The sequence below is a fragment of the Microcebus murinus genome, chromosome 32, assembly GCF_040939455.1.
Source record: "Microcebus murinus isolate Inina chromosome 32, M.murinus_Inina_mat1.0, whole genome shotgun sequence".
NCBI lineage: Eukaryota > Metazoa > Chordata > Mammalia > Primates > Cheirogaleidae > Microcebus > Microcebus murinus.
The window spans coordinates 1414218-1425743 of NC_134135.1; the positions used below are offsets into that span (position 1 = coordinate 1414218).

At 54.3% G+C, this 11526-nt stretch overlaps 1 protein-coding gene across 1 annotated transcript; it reads left to right on the forward strand.

Annotated features, from left to right (window-relative positions):
• Positions 1–10893, forward strand: TNNT1 (troponin T1, slow skeletal type). Its single transcript, XM_012775542.3, has 11 exons — positions 1–108; positions 305–337; positions 1141–1162; positions 3201–3264; positions 3470–3586; positions 3792–3869; positions 5947–6060; positions 6224–6333; positions 9194–9284; positions 9412–9452; positions 10645–10893. Exons 4-11 carry the CDS (start codon positions 3208–3210, stop codon positions 10688–10690), a joined length of 654 nt encoding a protein of 217 aa, XP_012630996.2. The 5' UTR covers positions 1–108; positions 305–337; positions 1141–1162; positions 3201–3207; the 3' UTR covers positions 10691–10893.
• The last annotated feature ends 633 nt before the right edge of the window (positions 10894–11526 follow it).

An 11526-nucleotide genomic window follows, 5' to 3' on the forward strand; every position in this document is an offset into this window, starting at 1 on the left:
CCTGGTCTCCGGCCGCCCGCTCTCCCCTCCCCCTCTGGGGTCCTAACGCGTCCTCTTCTCTGCCCCATCTTCTTCTAGAAGAGGAGGCTGCGGAGGAGGAGGAGGAAGGTGAGGCCCTGGACTCCGCAGGCCCGGAGCTGGACGCGGGCCGGGGACGGGGGCGGGCGGGGCGGGGCCGGGCGGGGGCCGGGGCTCCCCAGGTCCTCTAACAGCCTCTCGCTCTCTCCCCTCTCTCCGCCCCCGCACCCGGCGGCCGCTCCCTCCCGCGCTCCCCAAACCCTCGCTTCTCCTCCCGCCCCCCCAGCCCCCGAAGAGCCGGAGCCGGCGGCAGAGCGAGGTAACCACGGCCGCTTCGCTTCCCGAGAACGATTTCGGGGGCCCCACGGACCCCCGACATCATCGGGCCCCGACCTCCCAGATCTTCCCCGCCCGACCCCGTAACCCACCCCCAGGCCCGGTCCTTTAAGCCCCGGAGAGCCCGCGCCCTCTCGTGGCCGCGAAGGGAAATCGCCCGGCAGTGGCTTTAACCCTTTCCCTTCCTTCTTAAAGGGACCGACACCCAAGCCTTCTTCCCCAGCTTGGAGGAATACTTATAGAAGGGTTGGATGTTTGCGGAGAGCCACCACCCCGTCTTCCCCTCATCTTTGACTGTTATTTTTTTTCCTCATATACATTCAAAGGTTGGGGCCTGGAATTGAGGGTTGCAGAAGAGGCTAGAACCGGGAGTCTGTGTCCCCCAGAGGGAGGGGGTCTGGGGACAGAACTCTGAGGTCTCTGAATGAAGGGAGAGGTTGGGCCCCCCCCTGCACTGCTGGGTCTCAAAGGAGGAGGGGGGACTTTGGATATATAAATGGGGAAAGGTCTGGGGCTTTGGCCTCCTGGTTCCCAGAAAGCTGGGGTGGGGGCTCCCACACCGGTTCTGAATGTATATCCGATGCGTGTGTCCCCCCTCCTTTACGGCCAGCCTGCCTTCCCTTCCCCCTTTTCTTCTCCCCATACCCCTCCCCAGAGCTGGGCTCCGGAGCCCTTCCCTGGACTCCTGGGGGCCGAGGAGTCGGGGTTCCCTCCCCGGGGTGTGCCAGGCCTAGCCACACCCCAAACTCTTTCTAATTATGTCTTTGTGTCCCCCACGACCAACAGAAGAGGAGCGCCCCAAACCCAGGTGAGATCCGTGGGGATATTCCCCCACTCCAGAGGCAGGGTGTGAGGCAGGCAGGCAGGCATGGAGGGGGAAGCCGAAATAAAGGAGACAGCAGTCAACCATTCCTTCCTTCAGCAAACGTTTCTGGAAACTTCCCACTGTGTTTAGCAGGTCAACCCTGTCCACCGCCCTGTCGGTGAGACAGACCCAGACACAGGGATGCAAGGACCAGGGACCAGAGCGACACAGGCGGGGATGGGGGGTGGGGTTTGCCCTGGGCAATCAAGGAAGGCTTCCCAGGAGAGGCGATGCCTGAGTCCTGGGTGACAAAGGCTTTGCTACCTGAAGGAGGTAGAAGGGACATGGTAGGTAGGGAAAGCCGTGTGGTCGGTGCTGAGTCCAGTGGCTCGACGTAGACGAGTCCGGGGAACAGATGTGGTGGACACGGGTCATTCTGATAACGAGGATCCTAAGTGAGGCAGAACAGCGGACGCTGTGAGAGCTCACTGCGCTAAGGGGACATATACTAGGGGGCCGAGGCTTGGAGGTCCAAGGAGGGAGCAATCCAAGTAGGGAAAAAAGCTAGAAGCGGAATTTCTCTGGGCCTGGATGGGCAGTGGTGTGTGGATTTCACGGTGGCTAGAGTGTAGGACGCAAGAAGGGGCGGGGCCTCACTGCAGGGGTGGATGGGCGGGGCCTCCCTGCTGGGGGCGGGGCCTCACTGCTGGGGGGGCGGGCCTTGGAAGGATTTTAAGCAGAGGAGGCATAGGCCTGCATCTGGGCAAATGGGTATCAAGGTCGGGCAGGGCTTGTTGGTGCAGGTGAGGCGGCTGGGGTGGAGTATGTCAGGGAAGGGCATCACAGGCAGGGGCACAGAACATGCAAAGAAAGGCCCAGGGCTGCAAAAGTGCATGACCTGGCCAGGGAACCAGGAGATGTGTGTGTGAGGACAGGAGAAGCCGGCGGGGGGCCAGAAGGGGAAGGCTTTGAATGCCAGGCTGCTTGCTTTGGCTTCATGCTAAAGGCCGTGTGGAGGCTGGAGTGATGGTGCAGGTGGGAGGGGAAGAGGTCTAACCTGGAGCAGGGACCATGGGGTGGAGGGGAGAGACCAGACTGAGAAAGAGGCAGGACTTGGGAATTATTGGGGCCAGGAGAGCAGGAGGTGAGGACAGCTCCCGGGGGTTGCTGGGGAACCCAAAGGATGCCGGAGCTGCACCTCCTTCTTGGAGAGGTCGGTGAGCCGTGTCGGAGCGCGGCAGGCGGGAAGGTGGGAATGCTCAGGGGACGTCTGCTAACCTGAGCGGGAGACAGACTCGGCGAGTCCTGGGTAACGGCTGGTCTGGGGTCGCTGGAGGGAATGCCCTTGGCCGTGAGAACACCTGTGAGTGAACAGAGGGGTTTTCCTGAGAAGACCCCCACGCTGTGTTCTTTAAGGATCTTTCTGTTGGAAAGGATGGAAATCCCAACCCAAACTGGATTTAGGAGAAGGAGAATTTTATTGGCTCCTATAACTAGAACGTGGCTTGCTTCAGGCATGGCTGGATCAAGGGACTCAAATGATATCACAAAGATGGAGCTTTTGTCTCCCCAAGACTCTCGATGCTGCCCAGGGGGGACAAGGAGACAGAGGTGGGACAGCCAGGGAGGTGGGAGGCGGGTCAGGAGAAGGCTCTGCCTCAGAAACCAAGGACAGCAAGAATTCCAGGGAGCGGGAGTGCTAACGGGAGGAAACTGAGGAGAGGGCCGGGGCTGGCCTTCGGGTAAAATCTTTTACTAGCCACGTTATCAAGAGTACAATGAAACAGGTAAAATTAATGTTCATAGCATATTTTATTAAACCCGTTATATCTGAAGTTTTGCCACTGCAACATGTCATCAGTATAAAACAATCCTAGTGGGGTATCTGACATTCTTTGGTTGGCGCTGACGGTCCATGTCGGGCCAGCCACATTTAAGGAGCCGGGGTGGCTAGTGGCTGCCACAGCAGACAGCCGCTGTCCCCGGGCCGGGTCGAGGAGGCCGGCTACTCATGGCCTCTCTTCCCTCTCTGTCCACTCAGCCGTCCGATGGTGCCTCCTCTGATCCCCCCCAAGATCCCGGAAGGGGAGCGCGTTGACTTCGATGTAAGTGACAGGTCCCCGGTCCCCAGCACGGTTGCTAGCTAGTCCTCCTGGCGCCTTCGTGCCAGTCAGGAAAAGGCGGTGGCCTTAGAGTGGCTTACCCGACTGGCCGCCTCCTACCGGGACGGGCTCCCCACTGCCTGCCGCCAGCGCTGGGCCTCTCTGGGTCTCAGGGGCCGCCGTCCTGTCCCCGCCCTGTCCCCGGCAGGACATCCACCGCAAGCGCATGGAGAAGGACCTGCTGGAGCTGCAGACGCTCATTGACGTGCACTTTGAGCAGAGGAAGAAGGAGGAAGAGGAGCTGATCGCGCTGAAGGACCGCATTGTGAGTGGGGGGGGTCCTGGGTCCCCAGATTCCTTCTTGGCTCCGTGCCGCACCCTCAGGTGTCGGGAGATAGGGGGAAATGGTGTTTCTCCTAGTATGGAACTTTCGGGAATTTACCCAAGTGGGTGGCCGCACTCAAACCTGCTCTGGGGAGGAAGGACTGGGGAGGGGTCTCTGCACCCCCACATGCTTCTCCCTCCTCTAGGAGCGGCGCCGGGCCGAGAGAGCTGAGCAGCAGCGCTTCAGGACGGAGAAGGAGCGCGAGCGGCAGGCGAAGCTGGCGGTGGGTGCCTCCTCCTCCCGGGAGACTGCCGGGCACTTCCTCAGCCCGGCGTTCCATTTTCCATTTCTGATATGCTCTGTCATCCCGAGAAAACCCCCATGCTGTATTCTTTAAGGATCTTTCTGTTCAAAAGGATGGAAATCCCAACTGGAACTGGATTTAGGAGAAGGAGAATTTTATTGGCTCCTGTAACTAGAGCTTGGCTTGCTTCAGGCATGGCTGGATCAAGGGACTCAAACGATATCACAAAGACGGAGCTTTTGCCTTCCCAACTCTTGACCCACATTTTGTGGACATTAGGGTGACCAACTCCTGGTTTGCCTGGGACGTTCCTGGTTTTAGCCCTGAAAATCCTGCATCCCATGAGTCCCGGGCACACTGGAAAGGTTGGTCACCCTACTGGACACCCTGACTCGCAGGGTGGCTGCCAGCAGCTGTAGCTTAAACTCTTCTCTTCTCTCTCTATTGCACAAACCCCAGGGTGTGTTCAGAGTGTTCACCTGTCCGGCATGGGGCTGATCACTGGCTAGTTTGGGGAGAGTGGTTAGAAATCTTTGAGTGGCTTAGACCTTGGAGACATCACCCACCTCGGCATCAAGGAGTGGGTCCCAACTGCAACCACTTTTAAAGTAGGGTAACAGTAGGGTAGGGTGGTGGGCAGAATAACGTCCCCCAAAGATATCCACATCTTACTCACTGGAGTCTGTGAGTGCAATTACCTTACACAGCCAAGCGGGGTTTTATGAATGTGATTAAGTAAGGATCATTTTAATTATTATTATTTTTTTTGAGACAAAGTCTCACTATGTTGGCCTGGCTAGAGTGCCGTGGCGTCAGCCTAGCTCACAGCAACCTCAACCTCCTGGGCTCAAGCAATCCTCCTGCCTCAGCCTCCCGAGTAGCTGGGACTACAGGCATGTGCCACCATGCCCGGCTAATTTTTTCTATATGTATTTTAGTTGGCCAATTAATTTTCTTTCTGTTTTTAGTAGAGACAGGGTCTCGCTCTTGCTCAGGCTGGTTTTGAACTCCTGACCTTGAGCGATCCTCCTGCCTCGGCCTCCCAGAGTGCTAGGATTACAGGCGTGATAAGTAAGGATCTTGAGATGGAAAGATTGTCCTGGATTATCTGGGGGGGCCCAATGTCACCACGTGGGTCCTTAACAGAGGGGGGAAGGTGGGCCAGACCCAGAGAGATTGGAAGATGCTACACGGCTGCCTTTGAAGGGGGAGGGGCCACGAGCCAACACCTGCAGGCGGCCCCAGAAGCGGGGGAAAAGGAAGGGAATAGACTCCCCGAGAGCCTCCAGAGGGAACCGGCTCTGTTCACACCTTGATTTTTTCCCAGTGAGACTCATTGCAGACATCAGACCTGCAGAACTGTAAGATACTAGCCTTGCACTGTTTTAAGCCACTAAGTTTGCCCATTGATGCAACAATAGGAAACTAATTTGGGTAGGGAACACTGGACGTGCAGAAAACCATGTCCACCTCACCACGCTTTCAGTGGGGAGAGCGAGTTCAACGTGGATAAGCCACTACTTGTGGAATATGCACTGCAGCCTTTCTGGAACATTCTAAAACCTCTTCCTCAGGCTTAAGGCCATCAGCCTCTTTAGTGCCCCAAGCCCCTAGTCCTAACACAAGTCACCTTGTTAACCCTCTGAAAAAGAATTCTTATCTCATGAGATTAAGGGAGACCAAGGCTCAGAGAGGTTGAGTATCTGGACTGTGGTCACACAGCAAAGTTGGCCTTTGGCTGTTCAGGCTGGAGGGATGCAGAAAAAGCAAGCATGTTCCTCCTCTCTCCTCATTTTAATTTTTGCTGGGAGGACATCAAGGCCTGGAGAATGGAAGAGACTCGCAGGTGGTCACAGAGTCAGGCCTGGAGGGGCCCGCGAGGGGGCGCCCTCATTTTGCTAATCCTGATGTTCCCCTTGCTTCTGGGGCTCTGGGGCTGACGGATCCTTGGGCCCCAGCTTCGTTCAGCAGGGAAATGAGCCCCTCCTTCCCATCCCAGGGCCCTGTTCCCTCTGTCCTGGAGGGGGGCCCAGAGGTTAACCCCTTTCTCCCACAGGAGGAGAAGATGCGGAAGGAAGAGGAAGAGGCCAAGAAGCGGGCGGAGGATGATGCCAAAAAGAAGAAAGTTCTGTCCAACATGGGGGCCCATTTCGGAGGTTACCTGGTCAAGGTGAGTTCAGCTTGCAGCAGCCCCAGGTCTAAGTTCTGAGGGAGGGGAGGGTTCAGATTTCTGGTTCCGGATGGAGGAGACAATAGGAATGTGAACTTCTGGGTCTGACCCTCCTCCTGGGGGGTTGATCTCCAGCTCAAGGTGCCCCTCCCCCAACCCTCAGGCCGAACAGAAGCGTGGGAAGCGGCAGACGGGGCGGGAGATGAAGCTGCGCATCCTGTCTGAGCGTAAGAAGCCTCTGGAAATTGACTACCTGGGGGAGGACCAGCTCCGGTAGGTGTTGTATGGGGGCTCCGGGCTGGAGGGGCCTGGGTTTGAGACAGAGGGATAAGAACCCTTGCCCAGACTCAGGTAGTTCCACAGTACCCTGGCGCTGTGCGACTCTGGGCAAGTGGCTCCCCCTCTCTGGGCCCCTGCTGCCTTCTCTGTGAAATGTCACTGATCACTGATATAGAACCCACTGTGGCCTTTACACTCTGGCAGGTGACATGGGGGAAGCCGGGCAAGATGGCTCCCCCATTCAGGAGATTTTGTTAACTTGATAATGTGCCGTGGGAGCTCAGGATGGGCTCTGTTACCTAAATTAAAATCCGATGTGGGGCCGGGCGCGGTGGCTCACACCTGTACCCCTAGCACTCTGGGAGGCCGAGGCAGGAGGATCGTTTGAGCTCAGGAGTTCGAGACCAGCCTGATCAAGAGCAAGACCCTGTCTCTACTATAAATAGAAATAAATTAGTCAAACAACTAAAAATATATAGAAAAAATTAGCCGGGCATGGTGGCGCATGCCTGTAGTCCCAGCTACTCGGGAGGCTGAGACAGGAGGATTGCTTGAGCCCAGAAGTCTGAGGTTGCTGTGAGCTAGGCTGACACCAGGGCACTCACTCTAGCCCCGGCAACAAAGTGAGACTCTGTCTCAAAAAAAAAAAAAAAAAAATCCGATCCTTGTGCTGGCAAGAATTTTCTAGCCGAGTCCCTGTCCCATGTGACTCTGACTTCTTCACATCCTGCTGCCAGGACAGACTGCACCTCCGGCTAAGCCACAGAGGGATGGCTGGGGAGGGTCTTTCCTTCAGGGCTGTCATTTGCATCTTGATGGGGTGTGGCGGGGGCGTGGCTTAAATTGTTGGAAACTTGAACTGCTCAGAGGTGGCATCGTACTAGGGTTTGGAGCTCAAGTGCTAAGGGCCCTTCCAGGGTTCAGTGCTGGCTCCACCAGCTACCGTGTGACTTTAGTCATGTTGTCTAATGCCTCTGGACCTCCCATGCCTCATTGGTGAAATGAGGATATCATAAATCTACCTCATAGAGCTGTGAAAGCTCAGCGAGATACTACTAATGATGATGATAGCAGCAGCTTCCTATGGAGTGTTTACAATCCTATGAGGTAGATACTATTATTATCCTTGTGTTACTAGTGAGGAACCTGAAGCACAGAGAGGTTAAGTAACCTTTTCAAGGTTGCACAGCTAGCAAGTGGAAGAGCTGGGATTTGAACCCGGGCAGTCTGGTGCAATAGTCCCCACTCTTTGCTTCCATCCTGGCTCTCCAGGGGAAAAACAATCTAGATTTAGCACTTGCCCATTTCCATGGCATAAATACTCCTGCCTTGCTGACTTCTGACTCCCAATGTGAGGGCACTGAAGGTGGAGCTGGGAAAACACATGCATGGTTGGCCCTTGGGAGCCTTGGAGCTCCCTCTGCCCCCTCCGCCCATGCACGTGATTCATGTTAGATATCATCACAGGCCTGGCATAAAAGAACATGCAGTTGGTACTCATTTTTTTCTTTTTCTTTCTTTGTTTGTCCCCTGCCACATGCTTGTAATTTAGTTCCAATAATATTTTTTGAGGATCTCAAGTTACCTAAATTTTATTTATTAGATAGGAGAAACCAGAGGCATATGAGGGGGCTATAAAATTCTTAAATAAAATACACCGCAGCCGGGCGCGGTGGCTCACGCCTGTAATCCTAGCTCTCTGGGAGGCTGAGGCGGGTGGATTGCTCGAGGTCAGGAGTTGGAAACCAGCCTGAGCAAGAGTGAGACCCCGTCTCTATTATAAATACAAAGAAATTAATTGGCCAACTAATATATATAGAAAAAATTAGCCAGGCATGGTGGCACATGCCTGTAGTCCCAGCTACTTGGGGAGGCTGAGGCAGGAGGATTGCTTGAGCCCGGGAGTTTGAGGTTGCTGTGAGCTAGGCTGACGCCACGGCACTCACTCTAGCCTGGGCAACAAAGCGAGACTCTGTCTCAAAAAAAAAAAAAAATACACCGCAGAGGAGAAGGCATTTAAAAGCCATTAGCCAGCAAACAAACAAACAAATGCAAAAAAAAAAAAAAAAAAAAAGGTTTAGTTTCTCACATAGAAGAAATCTGAAGGTAGATAGTCCACGGCTGGTATGGCAATTCTACAAAATCATCACAGAGCCATCCTATTTTTCTATTCTATCACTTTTAGCCTGATATTTCCATCCTCAAAATCACCTCATAGCCCAGTGTGGCTGCTGGAACTCCAGACATCACATTCATGATCAAAGCATCAGAAAGAAGTTCCAAGAGAAGAGCCACAAAATCTTTCTTGGAAGCCCCACTGAATGACCTACTTTCACCCCACTGGGCATCCATCCCCACCTGCAAGGGAGGCTGGGAAATGTAGTTTTTCAACAGAGCCAATTGCACAACTTCTGCTTTTAAAGAAGAAAGAAATAAGGGATGTTAGGTCGGCAACCAGCCATCTCTTCCACAATTTTATTTCTATATTTTTTGTAGAAGGAAACAGGGTTCTAAAAGAAGTCAATTGGCCGGAGTCATAAGCCCACGAATGGCAGAAGTGGGATTTGAACCGGGGTTGGTTTCTGACTCTGGAGCCTGGAATTTTAACCCTGAATGACATCCTCCTTTCCCCTGGGAAAACATGAGATCTCCGTTTTGGAGGTGGAGAAAGTGGGCCCAGATTTAAAAACCTTTGGCCTCAAATATTAACCAAATGCTGCCAACAACACTGAGCTTGGAGGCTTGCTGTGTGGCTTTGGGTGGTTCCCTCAACCTCTCTGGGCCACAGTCCTTCCCATCTCTGGGGCTAAGGCATGGCCTGGCTCCCCTCCGTCACAGCCCTCTGCCCTGCCAGGGAGAAGGCCCAGGAGCTGTCGGACTGGATCCACCAGCTGGAGTCCGAGAAGTTCGACCTGATGGCAAAGCTGAAGCAGCAGAGATACGAGGTGGGACTCGCCCTTGTAGGGGACTGTGGTTGGCTGGGCTTGGCTGGGCCAGGTGGGGAGGGCAGGGCAAGGGCGGGCGGCTGTCCCCACCTGCTGTCCCCACCAGCATCTCTCTCCCGCTCTGCAGATCAACGTGCTGTACAACCGCATCAGCCACGCCCAGAAGTTGTGAGTGTGCCCCCATCCTCACACCCCCACCCACATCTCTCTCCCCCTCTGGGGGTGCCCACCCGCCACCCCTCTTGGTGTCTGCCATTTCTCTGTCTCCGTCCTTTGTTCTCTGGGACACTCTCATTCCCTGTCCTCCTCTCTCTGCCCTTGGTCTTTCCGGTCTCAGTCCCTTTGTCTGTGTCCCTCTAAATCCGTGGTCCTCGAGGGTGTGAGCCAGAGGACACTGGGCAATGTCTGCAGAGTTTAGTTGTCACAACTGGAGAGGGGCCACGGGCATTTAGAGTGTAGAGGCCGGGGAGGCCGCCCAAGATCCTACGATGCACAAGACGCAGCCCCACACAGCAAAGAATGATCCGGCCCCGGATATCTGTAGGGTTGAGACAGTCTTTTTTTATTTTTTTGAGACAGAGTCTCACTCTGTTGCCCAGGCTAGAGTGCCGTGGTGTCAGCCTAGCTCACAGCAACCTCAAACTCCTGGGCTCAAGCGATCCTCCTGCCTCAGCCTCCCAAGTAGCTGGGACTACAGGCATGCGCCACCATGCCTGGCTAATTTTTTCTATATATTAGCTGGCCAATTAATTTCTTTCTATTTATAGTAGAGACGGGGTCTCGTTCTTGCTCAGGCTGGTTTCGAACTCCTGACCTTGAGCAATCCGCCTGCCTCCCAGAGTACTAGGATTACAGGCGTGAGCCACCGCACCTGGCCTAGAGACAGTCTTCTCTCTCTCTCTCTCTCTCTCTCTCTCTCTCTCTCTCTCTCTCTCTCTCTCTCTCTCTCTCTCTCTCTCTCTCTCTCTCTCTCTCTCTCTCTCTCTCTCTCTCTCTCTCTCTCTCTCATTTCACCGCAGCCTCCCTGCCCCCTCTTGCACATTGCTCACCCTCAGGTCCCCCAACCCTTCCCCTCCGGGACCCCCAACTCTGGCCCCTTACTCATAAACATTAATCACAACCCACTTAACCATCCCGAACTCACCTACACATATGATCAACTCCCACGTGTCAAAGAGGCCTCTAACCGCCAGCCGCCCCACCAGATCGTTAAATCTAAATGAGACCCCAGTTGAACGCCTTTGCCTAATCTTCCTCTGGGCAGGGAGGGCTAATATTTTGGGGGTTCAACTTCCTGAATTGGGGGCTCAGAGGTCGGAACCCCCCCCATCCTTCCTGATACCACCTCCTTCTCCTACAGCCGGAAGGGGGCAGGGAAGGGCCGCGTTGGAGGCCGCTGGAAGTGAGGACGCCAGGGCAGTGGCCCGCCTCGAGGCACCTGGGAGCCCTCGGAGTGTTTGTTCCATCGTAGCGTGAAATAAATGCTCCCCCTGTAGACACCTGCTGAGTTCTTTGATGTTGTTATTCTTGATATGCCTCCGGCCTCTCACCGTTAATCGACTTATTACCACCGAGGAGCTGTTGCTCCGGAGAGTGTCATCAACAGTCACTGAAATGGTAGGTCAAGTGGAAGCCGCACACCCTGCTGGTGGCCCTGTGAAATGCTGTGCATGCCTTGGAAAACGGTCTGGCTGTTCCTCAAAAAGTGAGACAGAATTAACATATGAGCCAGAAATGTCACTCCTGGGTATATGCCCACAAGAACCGAAAACATATGTCCATATAAAACCTTGACATGAACGTTCATAACAGCCACAGGTAGAGACAACTCCAATGTCCACCAACAGGTTGGCATATCCACACAATGGAATATCGTCCAGCCATGAAAAGGCATGAAATACTGACATACGCTACGATGTGGATAAACCTTGGAAACATTATGCCAAGGGAAAGAAGCCAGACACAAAAGGTCACATATCATATGATTCTCTTCATATGAATTTTCCAGAATAAGCGATAGAGGCAGGAAGGAGATCAGTGTTTTGGTGGTGCTGGGGGAGGGGGGAGGGGATCATGGCTAAAGGGAATGGTGGTTCTTTTGCGGGTGGTGGGAATATTCTGGAATTAGATAGTGGTGATGGTTGCACAACATGAGAATATACAAAAAACCTTCTGAATTGTACTTTACAATGGTAAATCCTGTGATATGTAAAGTGTACCTGAACTAAGAAATGCAAAAGCA

Excerpts from the sequence above, each read along its gene's own strand:
- TNNT1 (XM_012775542.3), top strand. The coding sequence starts at position 3,208 with ATGGTGCCTCCTCTGATCCCCCCCAAGATCCCGGAAGGGGAGCGCGTT. Across the intron at positions 3,265-3,469 it reads GGGAGCGCGTTGACTTCGAT|GACATCCACCGCAAGCGCAT; the intron begins GTAAGTGACAGG and ends TGTCCCCGGCAG. Across the intron at positions 3,870-5,946 it reads AGCGGCAGGCGAAGCTGGCG|GAGGAGAAGATGCGGAAGGA; the intron begins GTGGGTGCCTCC and ends TTTCTCCCACAG.